This window comes from Nycticebus coucang, chromosome 9 (genome assembly GCF_027406575.1).
Source record: "Nycticebus coucang isolate mNycCou1 chromosome 9, mNycCou1.pri, whole genome shotgun sequence".
Lineage (NCBI taxonomy): Eukaryota > Metazoa > Chordata > Mammalia > Primates > Lorisidae > Nycticebus > Nycticebus coucang.
This window is the reverse complement of record NC_069788.1, coordinates 15073899-15094783: the sequence shown is the minus strand read 5'-3', so window position 1 is coordinate 15094783 and position 20885 is coordinate 15073899. Positions and strand designations below refer to the sequence as shown.

The 20885-nt window shown below is 36.9% G+C and overlaps 1 protein-coding gene across 2 annotated transcripts in view; it reads left to right on the top strand.

Annotated features, from left to right (window-relative positions):
- ADGRB3 (adhesion G protein-coupled receptor B3) overlaps window positions 1–20885 on the top strand; it is a 738597-nt gene that overhangs the window by 570861 nt on the left and 146851 nt on the right. For both annotated transcript variants that reach the window (XM_053603066.1, XM_053603067.1), the window contains exons 16-18: window positions 7642–7768; window positions 9395–9498; window positions 13406–13508. In XM_053603066.1, the coding sequence (XP_053459041.1) occupies window positions 7642–7768; window positions 9395–9498; window positions 13406–13508 (334 nt within the window). The remainder of the gene's footprint in view (window positions 1–7641; window positions 7769–9394; window positions 9499–13405; window positions 13509–20885) is intronic.

Here is a 20885-nt window from a genome sequence, read left to right as displayed (position 1 = left end):
CATAAAACTACCATGCTTCTAAATAGAGCTCATTGACCTTAAGAGTGACATATTCTTGACTTTTATGTGTATTTCATGACAAAGAGGCAGTGACACTACACCGGTGAGATAGTTTCCACTGAAGCTCTCGAGCTTTGAAATGCAACATGGGAATCTAATATATCCACAAAATTACCTAGCACAGGGCCTGCATCTTACTCGATGATGAATAAGTGAATGAATGAATGAATGGTGTAAGTTCAACTATCTAAAATCAGCATCTTCATCAGGCATTCATTCAAGAAATAATAATTAAACACCCACTATGCATCAAGCACTATGAGAATATCAAAGTGAACACAAGAATATCCCTGTCCTCCTGATCCTTACATTCTAGTGAGGAAAGACAAGCAAAAATCAAATAGAAAAATACGTATATAATATATCCCGTGTGATAAATGCCATGGGAAACAACAGAGTTAAGAGTAAAGGACATGGGGGTGGTACGTGGTGTATCAATAACATATAACAAACCACTTCAGATCTTAGTGGCTTCAAATCGCAACCATTTTTATTTACTCATAATTCTAAGGTTCAGCGATTAAATTGAGCTGAGGTGGTTAGTTCTTCTGCGGATCTTATGTGTGTCATTCATCTGCTGCGTCTGGCAGTTCATCGTGGAGCTGGATCTGTTAATATGACTCCATTCCCATGTGTGGTGGTGGATGCCAATCTCTCACTCTCCGGGAGGTTAGCCAGGGCTACCTCACATAATAGTAGCATTTCAAGATGACTAACATCTTGTTAGTGGAAAGGAAGTGGAAAGTTAGTTCGTGGAAACTAACATCTTTTGAGGCATAGACTCAGAAGTCACACATCCCCTCATTACATTTTTCTAATTAAATCAAGGCTGAAGGCACGCCTAGATTTAAAATAAAAGGAAATTGACCCCACCTCTTGATGGGAAGAATAATATGCATGGTATATTTCTGGCCATTTTTAACCTACTGCAAGGTGGGGAGTTACTATCTTATATTGGGTAGGCAGTGATGACATCTCTGCTAGGATCACATAAGGGGAGAGAGGCCAAAGTGAGGAGGGGGAACAAGCAATGTGAATATCTTTGTGCATCCTACTTACCCTGCAGTTTATTAATCCATTCTATTCAGCCATAAAAAAGATGGAGACTTTTTTTTTTTGTAGAGACAGAGTCTCACTTTATCACCCTCGGTAGAGTGCCATGGCATCACACAGCTCACAGCAACCTCCAACTCCTGGGCTTAGGAAATTCTCTTGCCTCAGCCTCCCAAGTAGCTGGGACCACAGGTGCCCACCACAAAGCCAGGCTATTTTTTGTTGTTGTTGTTGTTGTTGTTGCAGTTTGGCTGGGGCCGGGTTTGAACCCACCACCCTCGGTATTTGGGGTCGGTGCCCTACCCACTGAGCCACAGGTGGCACTCACTCTACATCTTTTATATTAACCTGGAGAGAGCTGAAGAACATACTCTTTAGTAAAGTATAAGAAAGGAAAAGCAAGTATCCAATACTAATATGACCCAAGAAGACGAGCTAATAGACACCCACACAAGAGCAAACTCAATTTCATTTAAGTTGGAGGGGTAAGAAGGAGGGAGAGGGGAGAGGAGAGGGAGCAGGGGAGCAGGGAAGGGATTTGCTGTGCTCTCACCTGAAAGGCACAGTGTAGGAGTATGTGGCACACTCCTGGGGGAGGGGCACAGCCGCAACACTGACCTTACCTAATAAACGCAAACATTGAAACCTAATCATTTGTAGCTTCATAGTAATCTGAAATTTAAAAAAAGAGAGAGAGTGCAGGCTAGGTCAATGTGCAAAGTGCTAAGGGGGCCAGAAAGAAGCTCATTGTGTTTAGAAGAGACAGGAAAACACAAAAGTGTGAGGAGACAAATGTGGAGGGCCAGTGAGAGACCAGAGAGCGTAGTTCCTCATAGGTCATTGTAACAGATTTGTGTTTTGCTCTGAGTGAAATTAGAAGAGCCATTGACAGCTTTTAGCAGGGTGGCATGGTCTGACTTATTTGTCAACAGAATCTCTCTGGCTTCTGTATTGAAACTGGACTTGAGGGTAAGTGGCAAGAATGGAAACAAGGAACTCGGTGATGAGATTAATCCAGCTGAGAGATGGTGGTGGCTTGAAATAGAACGATAGAACTCACAGCATTTTCTGGAATAATCTGTAGAACTAATTAGGCAGAAAACATATTCTTGGATCATGTATAGTCATACTGACCAGATTGTCAACTTTTATGAGAAGCTAACTACATTTATTTATTCATTGTTTTCTGTATCTTCTATCTTACCCGGCATTTGAAAAGCACTCATTAGATATGTAGTGACTGGCTAATAAGGACTGCTGGATGGAACACACTCACCACAGGATACTTTTACAGTTCATCATCAAATGATATTTAAAGACCAAAAGCAAATAGATGAACCTATTAAGGTCCAATAAATACTCTTCACATTACACGTTGGCTGTATGCTAAAGGACAGTAAATGAATTAGAGCTGAGACAACCTGTCTGAATCAAACTCTATGTTAAAAGTCATCTATTGGGCGGCGACTGTGGCTCAAAGTGGTAGGGTGTCAGCCCCATATGCCGAAGGTGGTGGATTTAAACCCAGCCCCAGCCAAAAAAATATAAAATAAAATAAAGAAAAGTCATCCATTGAAATGTAAAAATTCATTGAATTAACTAAACATTTATCATTAAGTCTCTACTAAGTGAAAAACAGTGTGTCATAGATCAAAAATCAACAAGATACAGTTCTAAAAAGCATTCATATTCTAATGTGGCCTGGAGCATGCTAATTTTATCAATGAAGGAAGTGAGGTGAATTTATCAATTAATATTAGGGTGCTGAATGGGAAGCATTAACAGGTGCAAAGGAATGTGAGGGAGATGTAAGTGTTGGCGTATTCCTGGGACTAGTTAGCTTTTAGATGACAATTTAAACATCTGGTATTATGGGATGCAAGGACCACTATCAATTCCATGCCTAGATTTAGGTGTTTTTCTGGGTGGTGGGAAAGTATGTGCTTCTTAGTCTTATCCAAATGAATAAAGTAATGGTATGTATGTATGATTTATGGCAGTGTTAGTCTTTTGTAGTCAAATATATGTATTTACTGTATCAGATCTGTGTAGTTAATCTTCTTACAACCTCACAGGACCATGTTCAACACATTCTGTCTTAAAAAAGATTACAATAATAACTTAGCACTTAATGAAGTCCCTGTCTCAAAACGAAAAGACCAGCTTTGCTTCCCACTCGGAGACTTAAAACACGTTTCCTAAATTTGCTGCACTTCACTGTCCTTATCTATAAAAGTAAGTGGTTGGAATAGATCAGTGGCTCTCAACCCTGGCTGCACACTACAATCATCAGGGTGGGGGGTTAAAAAATTAATAATGCTGAAGCCCAGGCCTAGGGGTTAATTTTTAAAGTTCTTTAGGTAATTTTAATGCACTGCAAGTGTTGGAAACCAATGGCCTAGATAATCACTAAGGTTGCTTCCAGCAAAACTTTCTGAGAGTTGTCAGAGATAACAATGTTCTCAGTATGTGCAATATCCTGAAAATTAAAGATTACCCTCCAAGACTGTTTCTACTCAAAATTGAAAATATTATCTCATTTATACTCCAAAAATCTGCATTATGAGAATAATTTATACCAATATCCATATATACATCATTTGCGTGTAACATATGCATTAAAAATAATATAGGTCTGCCTAATCCTTAGAAATTAAGTACTGCTGGGATTTGGAAAGCTATTACTTTCTTTTAGAGGACAAGGCAGTAGAAATTTTATGTAAATTTTCTTAAAAGATGGGCTGTTCTGATTTTGAATAAACAGATTCAATATCATAAGAGTTAATAAACTTCCTACAATAAGTGTGTAACTTATTCATAATAAATAACTTACATACTGATTGATTATGAATCATAGTGGACAGTTTTATAGAAGACAGATTGAAGAGTAATATCCAGTTGTATTGGTATTTATAAAGATTAAAAGTATAATTTCTTGATATAATTTTGATGTGTCGCTATACATTTTTGCTATAAGTTTTTCACCACACAGAGTTCACAGAAGTAAGAAGATAATTTTCTCTCTAATTTTGAATACCAGATAACATGCACACATGCTTTACTATTTAAAACTGCGTGAACCGAAAACCTCAACTAAATATTCAGATCTCCAAAGAAACTGTGTAGACTCTTCGGAAGTTAGGGCAATAACGAAAATAACATTAAGCTAGAAATTAATAAATGTTGGGTCATAGTTTTGCAGAATTCTGTGTTTCTGGATACCTACTTCTGAATCCTTAGGACAGGCAGGCTGTTTCCTACCTTTAAGCAGCTTACATACAGCGATAGGAAGAAGGAGATGAGGTACAGATAACAGATATCTGCAGATAACAGCAGATAACATGGGTGACCATAGAGGCAGCCAAAAGAGAATGTGCTAGTTGTATGGAATTTCCGCAGGTATAGTTATGTTTGAAAACTATTCAAATAAAATGAATTAACACCCAAGAAAGACACTATGAAAAAGAAATAATTTTCAATATAAGGTATATGCCTAGACAACCCTTCTGTTTCTGTTACTCTTATATCTTTCATTTTAATACTATTTCACTGTGTTTGTTTGCCCTACTGATGACAAACTAGACTTAATAACTAAGATAAATTCACAGATGTATCATTTATTATAATATGCAGAACTATGACATTGGAAGAAGAATGTGACTGTTGACATAGTCCACGTGTTCAAAAACACTGCTCTTTGAAGAATGGGGAAGCTCTTTTGCCTGACATTTGCTCTGCTACCTAACAGTTTGCTTTACAAGGTCTCCCTGAAATCAATAGGACACATGTACCATGCTTTCAAAGAACTTTGTACAGTAGGAATAAGCTATGAAAAGTATGAATATACAGACAACTCATAGTACAGTGTTTGTAATAATAGTTATATGAATGCTGGTGATGGAAGAAGCTCATTTATGAGTTTTAAATATCAAGAGTTTTGTGAAACAATTGGTAACAATTTGGCGTCAGAATGGCTTAGCATTGCTTGCTTGTTGCTTGGGAGTGACCAAATGCAGAGCTTGGTTGTTACCCCTCACTTTTCAAGATCCCTTCTCCTACTTACCTGCTACAGATTCTGGTGTTCTAGCAGACGCATTACTTTCTGGTATATATCTACTTTTAAACTTAAAAGAGTACATTAAGCTGTCTCCAGCCATTCATATATTATTGTACATTATATAAAGTCAACCAAAGGATAATAGTTCTGAAGAAAGATAAGGACAGAGGTTATGTAGCCTCAGGAATGTCTGCATGAAAAGGGACCCAGCGAGATTAGAAGCATTTCTCATGCTTGAAAGGAGTGCAGGACTAAACCAGGGAGACCAGTGTTACTTACTTTCCAATTTCCCCTGGGGTTGGGCCAGGTCAAGAATGCAATCATTGTACAAAATAAAATAAACTGACCCACTTTGCTAAAGATATCATGTAACATGTACATGGTCTTCACAACGCAGCCACATCATATGGAATGTAAGCAGCTAAAGTTTAATGATGCTAAGATCAAATAAATGCTCATTACATGGATATAAATATATAACTTTGTCCCATAGGAGGTCTTATTTACAGGGAAGTTTTATTCTTGTTAAGATATTGATTTAGTTTATTGGGCATAGCTTCACAATGTGAAAAGTGGAAGTCCTGGACTCCATCTTGAAAGTACTGATACTACATTAAAATAAAGTTGCTGTCCAGGATGAATAATGCAGATGTTGTGTTTTAAAACAAGTCAGATTCCCTTAAGTGTATCTTTCTTCTTTAAACTTTGATCAGCTGAGATAAATGCTTTTCATTTGCCCTTAACTGTTTGTCACAAGAAGATAAGAGGCAGACAGCTAATAAAATAAATTGATTCACTGCTATGATTAGATAGAGCCAGAATTTAATACTGTTGCAGTTGAAAGTATAACAGATATTTTTTCCTTTAAATGGCTTGGTTGCAATGACATCATGAGAAAGAAAAGAATACTTACAAATGTTGAAATGGCTAAAGCTTAGAAGTGTGTGGGGAAAGTTGAGTATAATTTTTTTCTAACTCCCCTCAAATAAAGTGTAACAAATGCAGTGTATTCTTTCTTTAAAAAGTTGTAATTAGGAGTATATTGAGTCATGAATAGTAATGACATAAAATCATAAATAATAAAAGGATATTGCTGGTGGATACCAAAAAGAAATAGCGTTAAGTTATATTCTGTAGTGTTAAGTTATATTCTTCTCAAGCATTACAGAGAGGCCTCTTTCATTGCAATCTCTCTGAAATACACTGCATGCATCTTTAACCCAATAGCTTCAGGCATTCAGAGATAGAGGAGGCAAAAATCAAAAGTCCCATATCAAAATTAACATCAAATCTTGTGTTTTTCTCTTTGAGTTTTGAAGTCATTTTAAACACAGGATAGCAACTTGGTTTCAAATTTAAACACTCTCACACACACACAGGTGTGTTAAATGGAGAGAGTCCATGCCTGGGGGAGGGGAGGTGACAGCTGGTGCATTCAGTTTGAAACACGTGTAATGGTAATAAAGTTGATTGGTGGAGCTCTATAGCTTTCTTTTCTTTCTTTCTTTCTTCTTTTTTTTTTTTTAAATCTCCTCTTGTAGAGTAGTTCATCTGGGGAGTGGAAGGTTCTTCCCCCATCCCCACCCCCACTAAGAAGATGTAGGTTGATACCATTTTTATTGTTCTGCTGGGGTGGGAAATAAACCATGTGCTTTAGCATTTTAAATGGCTACACACCAAGAGGACTCTGAGCCAGGCTCTCTCCTCCCCTCCTCCTGGACGCTGGGGTGGGGTTATTGCTCTAAGTGGCCTGTGGACTTGGGGCTAGCTCAAGGCTTCTGCCCCAGGGCAGAGAGGCGGGCGAGGGGAAGAAATGGTGAGTTGGGCCGAGTGGAGTGTGGAGTAGGAGCTTCTATCTGGAGCCCACCCCTCCCCTGGATACCAGGCAAAGGCAGTGAGAGTCAGAACCAGCTGATGCCGCTGCTGCTGCTTCCCGTTTCCAGGGTGAAATTTTCACAGCAGCTATTCTAAAGGGAGGAAAAAATCCCCCTCCAGCAGCGGGGAAGATCCCATCCCTCAACCCGAGCCATGTAACCTTTCAGGCAGGCTTTTCAGAGACATCTGCATTTTGAAAGCCAGCGTTTATGGTCCAAAATATGGGCCGGGAATCAGAGCCGGTATGAAAATATGAAAAGCCTCCCTACATCCTGAGTGAAGCGATCCGATGAGCTGGGGAAGCGGCCGCTGGACTCGCGGCCGCTGCTGGCGGAGGGCTGGACAGAGCCAGCCCTGGTTTCAGCACCTCCGCGCTGGACAGCTCGCTGCACGCGCTCTGCCGCCGGCTCCCCGCTCGCGCTTTGCATTCCTGGATATGCATCTAAATTGCGTCCTGTTCAACAACAAGTAGATTTTTTTTTTTTCCTGTACGGGAATTACAGTAGACGATTCTCTCAATTAGGCTGCATTTCTTCTTTACGGATTTGTCCGCCAGGCGTATTCATCCCGATCTCCCCCACCCTCCCCCTCTGCAGGAACGAGTCTTTGGGAACGTGGTCCACCCAGGGATGTAAAACTGTGCTTACCGATGCATCCCACACGAAATGCTTATGTGATCGTCTCTCCACCTTCGCCATTTTGGCTCAGCAACCTAGAGAAATAGTAAGTAACAAAGGGAAAACACGGCTGTCATGCAAAGGCAGGGACCTGGTAGCCAGTGTTCCTCCAGGGAACTGCATTTTAAAGGGGGAGATGCAAAATGTTGCAGGGTGGCGAAAACGGGTTTGTCTCCTCCTTAGCTCCAGTAGCTTGGTGGAATGAAGGCTAGCTGGCGTGCTGTAACTAAATGCTACTCAATTTTATGTCTTCTAACTTGAAATTTCTGCAGTATAGTTTTGAAGATGCACTCCAACCCTATTATTAATATGCTGCAAACTTTCAAATAAAAATATTTGCCAACTCAACCTTTATTTTAAAGCTGGAAAGCTGTTCTGGGGAATTTGTAAGAATATTGTTAGTAGTAGATTGAAGACCCCCAGACAGTGCAGCCGAACACACTGCATGTCTGCATTGGGTATTTTCAGTACATGTTTTCTCAGGATGCCCTTGGAAATTTTACACACATATATATGCATAGATTTCTTTTTTTTTTCAAATGAAGTTTTCATGAAAGCATGGCTGTCAGAAACTGAGAAATAATTCGTTAAAAGTATATAGGTTTTGTGAAAGTAGTTTCTGAGTCAGCTGCATAGAACTACCTAAAAGAAAAATAAGATTCTCATCAAATATATTTTGAGAAAATAGAACAAAAATTGAAATGTTGGAAAATAATTATTCAGGTAAATGTGACTTTCTGCCTAAATTTGGCCTGAATCAGCATCAGTCTACTTATTATTTTGATGACAAAAAAAAATACTTAATATAATTTGATGTGCTTAGCTAAGGTTTTAGAACACACTTAATCTTAAAGTGTATTTCTTCAAACTTCTGTATTGACACTGTGAAAACCAACAGATTTTATTACTTAATGCCATCTTAGCATCCAAGGAAAGAAACCTCTCAGATAAGTGAATGCTTTTAATCTGTTATATATGTTTTAAAAGATATAAAAGCTGATTTTTCAAGGTCACATATTTAGGGACTGATACTGGCAATGTGAAAACTATCCCCACGTATTTCATCCACAGACAAAAATTACAAAATATATTTGAAGGTCTTAAATTTGACATTTGATTTTCTTCAGTATTCTCAGAGGCCAAGCAAGTGAAATTAAGTGTGAGCCTAGCTGGCTTGAAACAAAGTTGTCAAAAGTCTGAAAGTTTGAAATAATTTTCAGTATCTGTGTACCAGAGACAGGTATGTGTAACATAATGAGTTGCAGATGAGGCTCAAGATACATTTTACTAAAAATCATGTTGTGAAATGACTGAACTGTAGTTAGTTGAAGAAAAATGAATGCTGCTTGCAATTTTAGCTAGAGAAAATGTAACATGTGAATGTTGACCAGGTTGTAGTTTCAGGTCTTTATTTTAGGAAGCGATAAGTAGGTAACGTGCCATAATCAAGTGTTTAAGTCTCTGAGGACTTTTCTGAGTCCATAGTGGGAGAGACAGGGAAGCTTGAATTAGCAATGGTAGAGGTTGAGAATATACGAAGAGAGTGGGCTCATGGGTAATTATCTGGTTACTATAACAACTAAATATATGGGCTATTTTTGAGTGATAGGCTAGTTGTACTGAGTTTAGAAGTTACTTTATTTTCTTTAAAAATTCTCCTTCTTTTTTACAGATCATGGAATCTTCTGGTACACCTTCAGTTACCCTAATAGTGGGCAGTGGCCTTTCTTGCTTGGCCTTGATCACCTTAGCAGTTGTCTATGCAGCGTTATGGAGGTATGTAATCGATGGATTTGAAATAGAATGCTTAGTTGTTCAAAGTTAAATCAAGGAGTATGATGATTACTACATTTCTCCTGCCTTCTTAATTTACTAATAGCAGTATTTGCACAACGGTTTTATAATTGCTGTGATTGAGCTGTAATAAATGAATGGCATTTACCTAATTTTCTTCTCGTACTTTCCTGTGGTGAGAAAATAAACAAAAACACACAAAGTTTTCTTCCCAATTCAAATAAGGAGAGCCTTCAACATGTTGCTTAGCCCCAAGCATGGCACTCTTCTGCTCCAAGCTAACTGTATGGGTAGTTTCTATTTATCCCAATTGCTCTTTAGCCTGAGAGTTTACTGGTACAGTCAAATTAATTTCTCTGTTATAGAAATAGAATCCCAAGTTCTTAAGTTTCAAACACATGCTCTCTGTATGTCACAACAAATGAAACCTTCTATAATATTAAAGCACTAACACGTTATGACAAATCTCTAGGAAATGCCTCCTGGTTGAGTGTTCCACTAAATCAGACTTTGACAAATCGATTAAAGGAAATCATAAAAATATGTAAACAAGGGCAAGTGATTGAAAGAGTTGTTCTACAGTATTTCAAGTTGTACCTGCTTCCTGCTTGATATTATATGAAAGTTTACTATGTCTTTAAGATTTGTTAGTAAGAATTTAGTAGGAATTAGACTTGCAAGTTTTACTATATCTATTTACATATTGATAATGAATACGTATAGCTATGTGGCCAAACTTTCTAATCATTTTTAAAATTTTAAATACTAAACATTTTATATTATTTATTATCAAAAGGTCTAACATGCACCTAACTACTTTAGTAAATATAGAATTACCTTCTATTTTCTGAATGGTTGCAATATTAAAATTTCAAAAATAAATGTTCCTGCCTCACAGATCTACTAGTCTTTATCTTTTACTTAAAATCAAAAAGCAATTCAGTTAAAAAGTATATGACAATTTACTCAAAGAAGGCCATTTTATTTAACTTCCTTTTAAAAATAATTGTGTTCTTCCCTGTAAGTTTTACTCTTCTGAGAGCAAATATTAATTATCGAGGATATTTAAATTGTCAAAGATAGTAAGAACTTTTATGCTTCATACAAAAATAAAATATGTGCCGAGATGTGCACATATTTTATTTTTAACGCTGTGTGTAATAGAAGTTCTGCCCTCCTGTGAAGAAGTTTTGTGGTGGTGAAACACCGGCAAAGTGGGACAGTCTGCTAAAATATGGCCAATTCTAGGAAATGAAAGAAATGCTTAGTCTGCACATTATATTGTCGGCATCAGAATCCTGGATTCAGGACTCAGTCCAGGAGGTTATTATCCTAGTAATGCAGAGCAAGGTAAAGGTTTCACACAATTTCCTGAATGGCACTTTGGCAAAAATGAGGCATTTAAAGGCCAGGAACTAGGTAACCACAACAGCATCATAATCCTTACTCACTGAAGTATTCATAACTAAATTCCATCTCTCAGCACTTAGGGTCTGGGTACCAATTCTACCTCCTCTTTACCCTCCAATACATATGGCTTAACGCTAGCATAAACATTGTCAGTATAAATGATAAGTAAAATTAACCAAATAATAGAATATTAATCTGCCCATAAGAAAGTTTTCATTAAGAAAATTTAATATCACTGACCATGATTTCTATGAATTACCATAATACCTTAAAGAATCTATTAAAACATGATCTGAACTTGAAAATTATAAAAGAGAGTACCAAAAAACAGTGCAAATCTGGATTCCTACAAGTTAGTGTTCAGAAACTCATTGTCTACAAACAGATGAATTGATGTAGTATTAGTAGTTTGAAGAAAGTGTCAAGACTCATGAATTATTAACTGAATCTTGTAGCAGGATGAATTTATTGCTCCTTCTCAACACTGAATTTACCCTGTAGCATTATGGAAATAAGCATGTTAGGATCTTATCACCTTTTTGCCTAAGTAAAATGTTCAGAAATTGTGATTTTCTAAAGATTCACAAACTGTGTAAGGATCTTAATTATTTTATAGGTAATGTGCTATTTTGAAAGTTGTTGGTATTCCACGTGGATCATCAGAAATATCCATCAAAAATTTAACACACTAAATTATGTTGTATCTAAAGAAGTGTTCTGTAGAGTTATATTGGTACCTGGACAATTAACCATGTTCTTTTAACCACTATATTGGCATAAAGCAATTGCAAATCTCATTTAAAACATCAAACATGGTATGAAAAGTTTAGGAAGTTGAGACATCTTATAGAAATTTCGAAGGCAACAATTTTTATAAAAATGGAAACATCTAAAGACTTTTCAGGATTGTCAGTCTGAGTTTTTATTACAGTATTTCTCTGTTTATGGAGCAAAAAAATAATAATAACTGCAACCCTTCTAATATCATCTGTGGGGTTGTGTTGTCATGGAAAGCTTTGGCATTATATAAAGGGTTAATTTTGTGAAGCCCTTAAACTTTTTACGTTATACCCCTCACTTACAAATAAAAAGGACAGCTTAACATTTGGTGGTCTTCAGTATCCCACTGTGTGATTTATTTATATATATATGTAAATAAATATATAATGTATATACATGTGTATATATATATACACGTATATATGGACATATGTATATATAGCAACTCACGATTACAGGAACAAGTTTCAGCCACTTCCGTGACCATTTTATGCTGAGACTTGACCTAGCTTAATTTCATTTGGCTTTGTTTTGGGAAGAAAGGAAATTCCTCTTATATTATTACCCCCACCCCCTTTTTGTTTTATGTTGTTACTCTTGTGTTGGTTCTGGTTTCTTTTCTGACATACATGAGGGAATGGGGGGCTTCGCCTAAATATTCTTCAAAGGCAAAGTTGGGGGGAGAACCTTGATAGGTTTTACCTTCCAAAGCGGGCTTCCCTATCTTTGGTACCCCCATCTAACACTGCACAGACAATGCCATGCCTGCTGTGGAACGTGACTGCATGGTATGATGTGAATTGAATGGGTTCAAATGCACAGCAAACACAAGGATGTCTTTTTGTTACTGTCATTCCATGATTTACCACAGGGTACGGGAAAGCAAAATAGCTGTTACACTTTCAGGGAAAACAGCTGGTGAAACATTTGATTCTGAGCAGTCTTCTCTATGGCTTACATTCTAGGCGCACTTAAAAACTATATTACAGGCTGCACATAAACGCTTCCTCATAAGGGTAAAATATGGCAGGTGCCAAGTAATTTCCAGCCTGATAGTGGATCCAATCCACTTGCGGATCCATCCGTTTGTGGATTGGATGAGTTTTTAAAGAAAAAGATCCGGATTTTTTGGAACTATTATTCAGAAAAAGAAAAATATGAAGAGAAACAGGTTAAATACATAAAAACTCTTGAGTGGATGAAAGTGTTTACATTTCATGAATGTAATGGTATCTTTCTAGTCAACAAGGAGGATTGTTCAGAATCTGTGTGCAATTTTAATTTTTGCTTCTTAAAGTTTCTATTGGTTGATTCAGCTGATAATACTGAACATATTATACACACGCGTATATGTAAGGTGATTATACTAATGGATACATTCCCAAGTAAATGTATATTTCTGGAAAAAAAATGTACTGTGGTAACAGAGGTGCACCTTAGGCTTTTTCAGAAATGCCACAATTTCCACCCTGGTATCAAAGGAAAATAAGTTCTAAGAGACCCTTTCACACACCATTCCACTATAAAATTGGGTCTTTAAGAATAATCTTTATTTTAAAAACTGGTTTTTATATTTTCGTTCCTGAAAAGGCTGTGTTTTGGTGTTTATTTTTCCCAATGAAGTCCTATAACTTGCACAATACAGAAGTCATCTTTCTGTTGAATTTTAAAATTGGACACTTTTTTCCTGTCTCCCTAGGTACATACGCTCTGAGAGGTCCATCATTCTAATTAACTTCTGCTTGTCTATCATCTCATCAAACATCCTCATACTGGTTGGACAGACTCAGACACATAACAAGGTATGACTAGTAATTACTCTCTGTGTGCTTATGTTTTGCCAAACAGTTAGCTATTGATAATCTAAAGCTTTATTCTAGATAAAATGGAAAATTGCTGTCAAAATAATTTTTACAAACAAAATTATTTTTATTACTTTCTGGGTGAAAATTGTCTTATTCCATTTCAGCATTATATCCCTCAGCTTAATATTCTGTGTATTGAGAGGCTGTTTAAAATAGTAAAAATATGCCTTTGTTTAAATATTATATACAAGTTCTATAAGTTCAAAGGGACATTAAAAGCACATATTTTGATTCACTAGTCTAATTGTAATAGGATCCAATCATAATAGGAAACAATGCCTATGTTTTATTGGAATTTATCAACATATTGATTCTTAAAAGGCAACTGTGAATTGCTTATAAGTATAGTATCGTTCCTGAAAATCAACTCAAAAACCATCTCTAGGCAGTAATTGAAGAGAGCATTAAGTGAAAGCTACATCACATGTAAAATTGTCCGTCAAAACTTTTTAACCAAAAAGTATTTTGATACTTAACAGAATATAAAAAGTTCTAAGCCCAGTGTTCAAAAAGACTGTTCTGCAACATTTACCACATATTATAGTGGGTATGGGCTAAAGGGGGTGTCCAACCTGCTGCTCACGGGCCACGGTGCTGGTTTTTTAGAGGACTGTTTCGCTTATCTGTGGTGTGGTGGTATGGATATCATGAAAAGTATGTACAGATAGACTTTTTATTTTGCTCATCAGCTTTTGTTAGTGTTTGTGTATTTGATGTACATCCCAAAACAGCCGTTATTCTTCCAATGTGCAGCACAAGAGAAAAAAGGTTGGACACCCCTAGAATCATTGCCATCTCAGAGAAATGCAAGACACAAATGGAAAGCCATGAAAGTAATTTAAATTTTTATTTAAGTGTATTTATAATATTATCATTTTAAGATACAATTAATAGAACATTTAGTAATACAGTGTTGTATAATATTAGGTTTTCAGAATATGGTGCATATTTTATATTTACAATACATTCGACTACCTGTATTTCAAATGCTCAGGGGCTATGTGCAGCTAGTGACAGTGATATTGTGTAAGTCCAAATGCTAGCAATAGTTAGAAACTAAAACTGGCTCAAAAAATGACATTCTGCCTGCCTCATTTGACCTCCCCAAGTTTTTCAAGCCCTCTTTCTTCCATTAAACAGTATCTCCGTGGTCTATGCAAATATTATGAATATTAAACACAAGATAAGACAATACTAGTTTTATTTTTCATTTCTGATTTTAAAGACTGACGTGTATGGGCTTATTAAAAAACAAAAGTATGGCATAGTTTGGTTTCTCCCCACATCACTAACAACAGAATAGACTCCATGTGGTTTTGGAACCATTGGTTCTATTCTAGCTAGACCCTGCTAATTTTTGCTGTAAAAGTTATTGATGTTCGTGGGGAAGAGTAGGTGGTAGGTGGTGGTAGTGATGAAGAAACTGAACAATTATTAGTTATCTCTATGCTACATTAATTTTGTCTTACTAGCTCCGAGTAGACGTTCTTACAAGCCTAGGACAATTCACAGTAGAGTGATTAAGAGAACAATGTAAAACACTGAGATTTTAATTTATTATTATAATTATTTGAGACAGAGTCTTACTATGTCATGCTGGGTAGAGTGCTGTGGCATCACAGCTCACAGCAACTTCAAACTCTTGGGCTTAAGCAATTCTCTTGCCTCATCCTCCCAAGTAGCTGAGACTACAGGCGCTCATCACAATGCCCAGCTATTTTTTGGTTGCAGTTGTCATTGTTGTTTGGCAGGTCCGGGCTGGATTTGAACCCACTAGCTCCGGTGTATGTGGCTGGCACTGTGGCTGCTGAGCTATAGGCGCCCAGCTGATATTTTATTCATTATCCTCACTCTCAACAATATTAAGTTTTCTAGGGGGAAAAATAATGTATTTCATGTGTTGGATCGGATTGAATTGACTCTAGTTGCCATTATATATTAGAATGTGGTACATGAAAGGCTCTATCTGCTTTACTGTAGTTGGGATTAATGGTTTCTCAAAATAGAAAAACACACACACACACACACACACATAGAAGCGAAAAATAGTAAGTGTATCATCACCTGTACAACTTATGATTTGTGTAAACTCCAAGTACCTATTTTAAAAAAGATAAACTGTTGACCTGTGGGTATAGTATTTTATTTAGGCTTTTTGTAGGGCCCCTTTGCTGTTGTGGGCATTTTGTAGTTGATCAGATTCTTATCTTCGACTTCCCTGATAAGTTTTGATTGGTGCGTTAGCACTTGCTACTTAGAAAATGGACACACCTGGCAGAGCTTCTTGGTAAACGATTACTGGCCACTGCAGCTTAGAGTTGTCATGGCTAGTCGTATGAAAGCAGGTATTTGATACTAATCTCCAGAATAGTTTTGGAGTGTAATATCGGGATCTTTGTCCGAATTGCTTGTTTAATGTAATTGACCCAGTTATCTCACTCCTGAGTATTTCTGTTTCCTTTTGAATTGAGATAGAAATTAGTTGACATGCTATTGTTTAAAATGTGAATATATTCAAATCATTAAGCTGTATATTCAACATGCTATTGTTTAAAATGTGAATATATTCAAATCATTAAGCTGTATATTCAACAAAGTATGGGACTAAATTCGATTTCTTGTATCTTTTTCTTACAATGCAGTTGTAAAATTTAATTCTAGTCCTCGTTATTATATTTTGAGCTTTCTCATAAACTGATGCTGCCCTTTGATGTCTTTGTTCATTTAAAATTTCAATCAGGATGTTCACAGATCACTCAAATGTTGTTTATTTGTAAAAAGCTCCCTTTACACCTTAAAGCATGCACATGTTTTTTGTTGAGCTGATTATTTTTGGTACTACTGTTTTGTAGAAAGCAAAGATGATTTTGGAAAAACATAAATTCAGAGAATAGTTTTCTGAATGACAAAAACATATATCTACTATTTTTTTCCCAAAACGCTTGGAGGTGATTTATCATATTGAAGATTTCGCGGCAGCCCTTATTTAAACTGATGGGGCCACGTTTGGCAAAACTCTCGTTTTTTTGTTTGCTTGTTTTGTTTTGTTGATTAGATCAAAGGAGGTCAGAGTGGCCATTAGTACCTAGAGATATCTTCTCTCCCATAGCCTTACAACCAGAGTATAATGAAAGCAAATCTAAATTCACATTTTATCATACATTCAGATAATGATTAATCATGCATTAGCAAATCAGGAACAAAACCTACTCAATGAATGTCTAGGACTTTTAAATACTTCGTTGATATACCATATGTTATATGCACTTATAGTAGACATAGCAATATTCTAGAAGCAGGATTCTGTGCCTTTCAGTCAGCATTATTTAATCAGAAATCCTCCTGCTCCAATGCCTGGAAACAACATGCTTAACTGATAAAACTGCAGGCCCTTTCTCTACAAAATATAGGGCTCAACAGAATCTTACATACAGTTCATTCAAGAGTAAAAAGTGTTTAACTGTTTTAGCAAGTCAAGTGGCATTATTTCTACCAAAGGGAATCTACCAGTACATCCATCATAATGATTAACCAGACACTGGTTCATCAGTAAAGACCCCAATCTTTGTATTTAGTTTGATAATGAGCAGTGTTGGCTGTGGGTAGATATACCTAAATCAAAAGGCCAACCTAGTCTATACATTCCTGGAGCCCTCCGTGAATTAAGGGGTAAACTATTTGGCACATATTCGTGTATAATATTATATTGGGAATACTAATGTACTATAAAATAAATTGCAGACATCCTAGCAAGCATACAAAAGTTAAAATTTGAAAAATGCTAGTCAAATCTGATAGGACAAAGTTAGACTCCAGCTTTACTCTTTAGAGTCCTAGGAGGCAAGACCAAGTCCTCTTTGAGAGCTAAAGGGAAGTTTCTATGTTATTTGGATAAACATCTCCAGAGAAGAGGAGATTGTCTCGCGTTTTTTATGTTTGGAACATTGAAGTGCTCTGTCTTTAACACTGGCTTGCAAAAGGTATAGAACTTCTCTGTCTTTAAGTGCTTTTTAAAAAGCCACCTGTACTACTAAGTCTTTGTTTTCCTTTTTCCTTCATTTTGTATTTATTTAGCCTTCATAAAGATGCTGTTATGTTTTTGTTTGTGGTTTGTATGATTAGTAAAGACGGGCAAACTAGAGGTTATAGTTATGGTAATGGGTTTTGTCTTGTCAGAATGGTGGTTTTTAAAGTAAAATTTCTTGAATTTGATACTTTAAATTGGACCAAGCACACTCCAAATCACTCATTTCGCCCATGACTTTCTTTTGTCACAGTCTCAGCCTCTTCACATATATTTACATACATGCCTGGCTTCTAAATGCCTATGTGTTTTCAGATTTTGACATAAGATATTGAATATGTGCTTCCCACTATCTGCTGTGTCTCCCCCGATACCCTTGGAAGTGGCTGCCCCTGCCTTGAGTTTCAGAGCTCTGTGTCTTTCCCCCTGGAGATAGCATTCTGTCAGGGGGATGGTTAAAGGCAGGCATTTCAAACCAGATGAGCTTCCTCACTTGGCCACTTCTCCCCATTGTGTGATCTTGAGCATCTCTAGATCTTAGATTCTTGTCAGGGTTGCATTTGATAGCACATACCACACACTCGACTGAGAGCCCAGTGCATTGTAAGCTCCATTTAAACATTAGCTGTAATCATGGTGATGATAAGGATGACTCCCTGGTGTGCATATTATTACATCCTTCTCTTCTGAGCTTCAGTCCTGGTCACCCCTAAATTCACCCCTAAATTTGTGTCTCTGCCCTGCATCAATACATTGAGTCTAAGTTGAAGGCCTTTTCTGTGGCCTGCAACCCACCTGCATAAGCTAGAACTCTGAAAGTTACCCTTGGATTCTCCTTCTCTATCATGTAGTAAAACTAATACATCATCCACCTATGTCAGTTGAACCTTCAAATACTTCTCAAATCCAGTTTCTTGCCTTTATCACATACTGGTCATATCTGCTGCTCCAGCATTACCAAACTCGCTCTGTACCCTGTAGCCCAAGTGATGAAATGAAAACTCAAATTTGACCACTCTACTTGGCTACGTGACATTTATTGTTTTTCATTTCCTATAGAAATGATTTTCAAACTGTGCTCAGACACAAGCAATGAAACATATGTTATTGATCTATGTAGATTTTCCATTACTGCTTTTCTTACAATAACATAGAACTCAAAAATCAGTTTTACTCGGGAAAGCATTCTGTAGCTTATAAAACCTGAGGTAACACCAATCTTAAACATGACTCATGCTGCAATGCTGTCCTCTCCATCCTCATACAATTTTACCAACTTTCATTTTATTACACCAGCAATACCAAACTGCTTATTAATCAAAATTAATCTATGATTTCTTATTTCAGGAGGTACTTCATCCTGAGCTCTGTTCCTCCACCCAGCCCCACCTTACCTGACTTCCTAGTTGTCTTCATTTCATTCATTCCCTTTCTTTCTTTCCTTCCATTCTTTTCTTTTCTTCTCTTCTCTTCTCTTTTCTCTTCTCTTCTCTTCTTTCTTTCTTCTATTAAATCATAGCTGTGTACATTAATGCATTTATGGGGTACAATGTGCTGGTTTTATATACAATTTGAAACACATCAAATTGATTAACATAGCCTTCACCACATTTTCTTAATTATTGTGTTAAGATGTGTATACTCTACAATTAATAGATTTGAAATGTACTCTTGTAAACTGCACTATAGGTGAGGTCCCACAGATTACCCTCCCTTCACCCATCCTCCCCCCTCCCCTTCCTCTTTCCCCTTCATCTTGGGCTGTAATTGGGTTATAGCTTTCATATGGAAGTGTGGGTGCTTAAATATTGGTTTCATAGTAGAGCTGAGTACATTGGATACTTTTTCTTCCATTCTTGAGATACTTTGCTAAGAAGAATATGTTCCAGCTCCATCCATGTAAACACAAAAGAGGTAAAGTCTCCATCTTTTTTAAGGCTGCATAATATTCCATAGTGTACATATACCACAATTTATTAATCCATTTGTAGGTAGATGGGTGCTTGGGCTTCTTCCATGACTTAGCAATTATGAATTGAGCTGCAATAAATATTCTGGTGCAAATATCTTTGTCATAAAGTGATTTTTGGTCTGGATATATACCTAGTAGTGGATTGAAGGAGCGAATGACGGGTCAAACGTCTTTCCAAAAGGAACATATTAGTTTTCATTCCCACCAGCAGTGCAGAAGTGTTCCCTTTTCTTCACATCCACGCCAACATCTATGGTTTTGGGATTTTGTGATGTGGGCTAATCTTACTGGAGTTAGATGATGACAGAGTCTCACTATATCACCCTCAGTAGAATGCTGTGGGGTTACAGCTCACAGCAACCTCAAATTCTTGGGCTTAAGTGTTTCTCTTGCCTCAGCCTCCTGAGTAGCTGGACCTACAGGTGCCCACCACAACACCCAGCTATTTTTTTGTTGCAGTTGTCATTATTGATTTTAGCTGGCCTGGGCTGGGTTCGAACCCGCCAGCCTTGGTGTATGTGGCCAACACCCTGCCCACTGAGCTACAGGTACCACCCATTCATGGCCATTCTTTAACCCTCTGCCCAGTTTTGCCACCTTCCAGAAAACCTTCTTGTATCCTCTCTGCTTAGGTCTATCTTCTCTGGGTTCTACAATTTCCAGGGCTTACCTACTATTTTGTATTACATTACTTGTTTTGAACCAGATTATATACTTCTTAGTGTAGGACTGCTTTATGTTCATTCTTAAATTCGTTACCAGTATATGGTCTTTATAATTAAAGTATATAATAAATAATTACCAAGTGAATAAGTAAATTTATTTGAATACATTATTAAGTTTATAAATGTAAGCCATTTATAAACTTAATAGGCACAATTATTTTTACAAAGAGTATGATTCCCTACTCCAAAAATCATTTCAGCCAGTATGGTAATAAATACTGTTTTCTTGGGCCATGTTTTAAGCTCTAAGTGATGCGTTAAAGTTGATATGGTTCCTGGGTTTAAGTTAAGGAGACCCTGAAAACTAATAAATGCCAATCTTGTAAAATACTGCTCAGAACCTTAAAATGTGCTTAGTCATAATTTTTCTCATAGAAGGCGTATCTTGCCAATAATGTCCCAAGTGTGTGTTTATTGTGTCTCAAATATATGTGTGATCCTAATGGCTGAAGCTAATGCCTCCCATTTAGATTTATTAAATCTAATTTGTTGACTTGCTATGATGTTTGTAATAGGATCTGAATGTAATAAGCTTATGTGTGATTCATTTGAATCCATTCTGAGGTATCTTACTCACTCTGCTAGGATGCTTC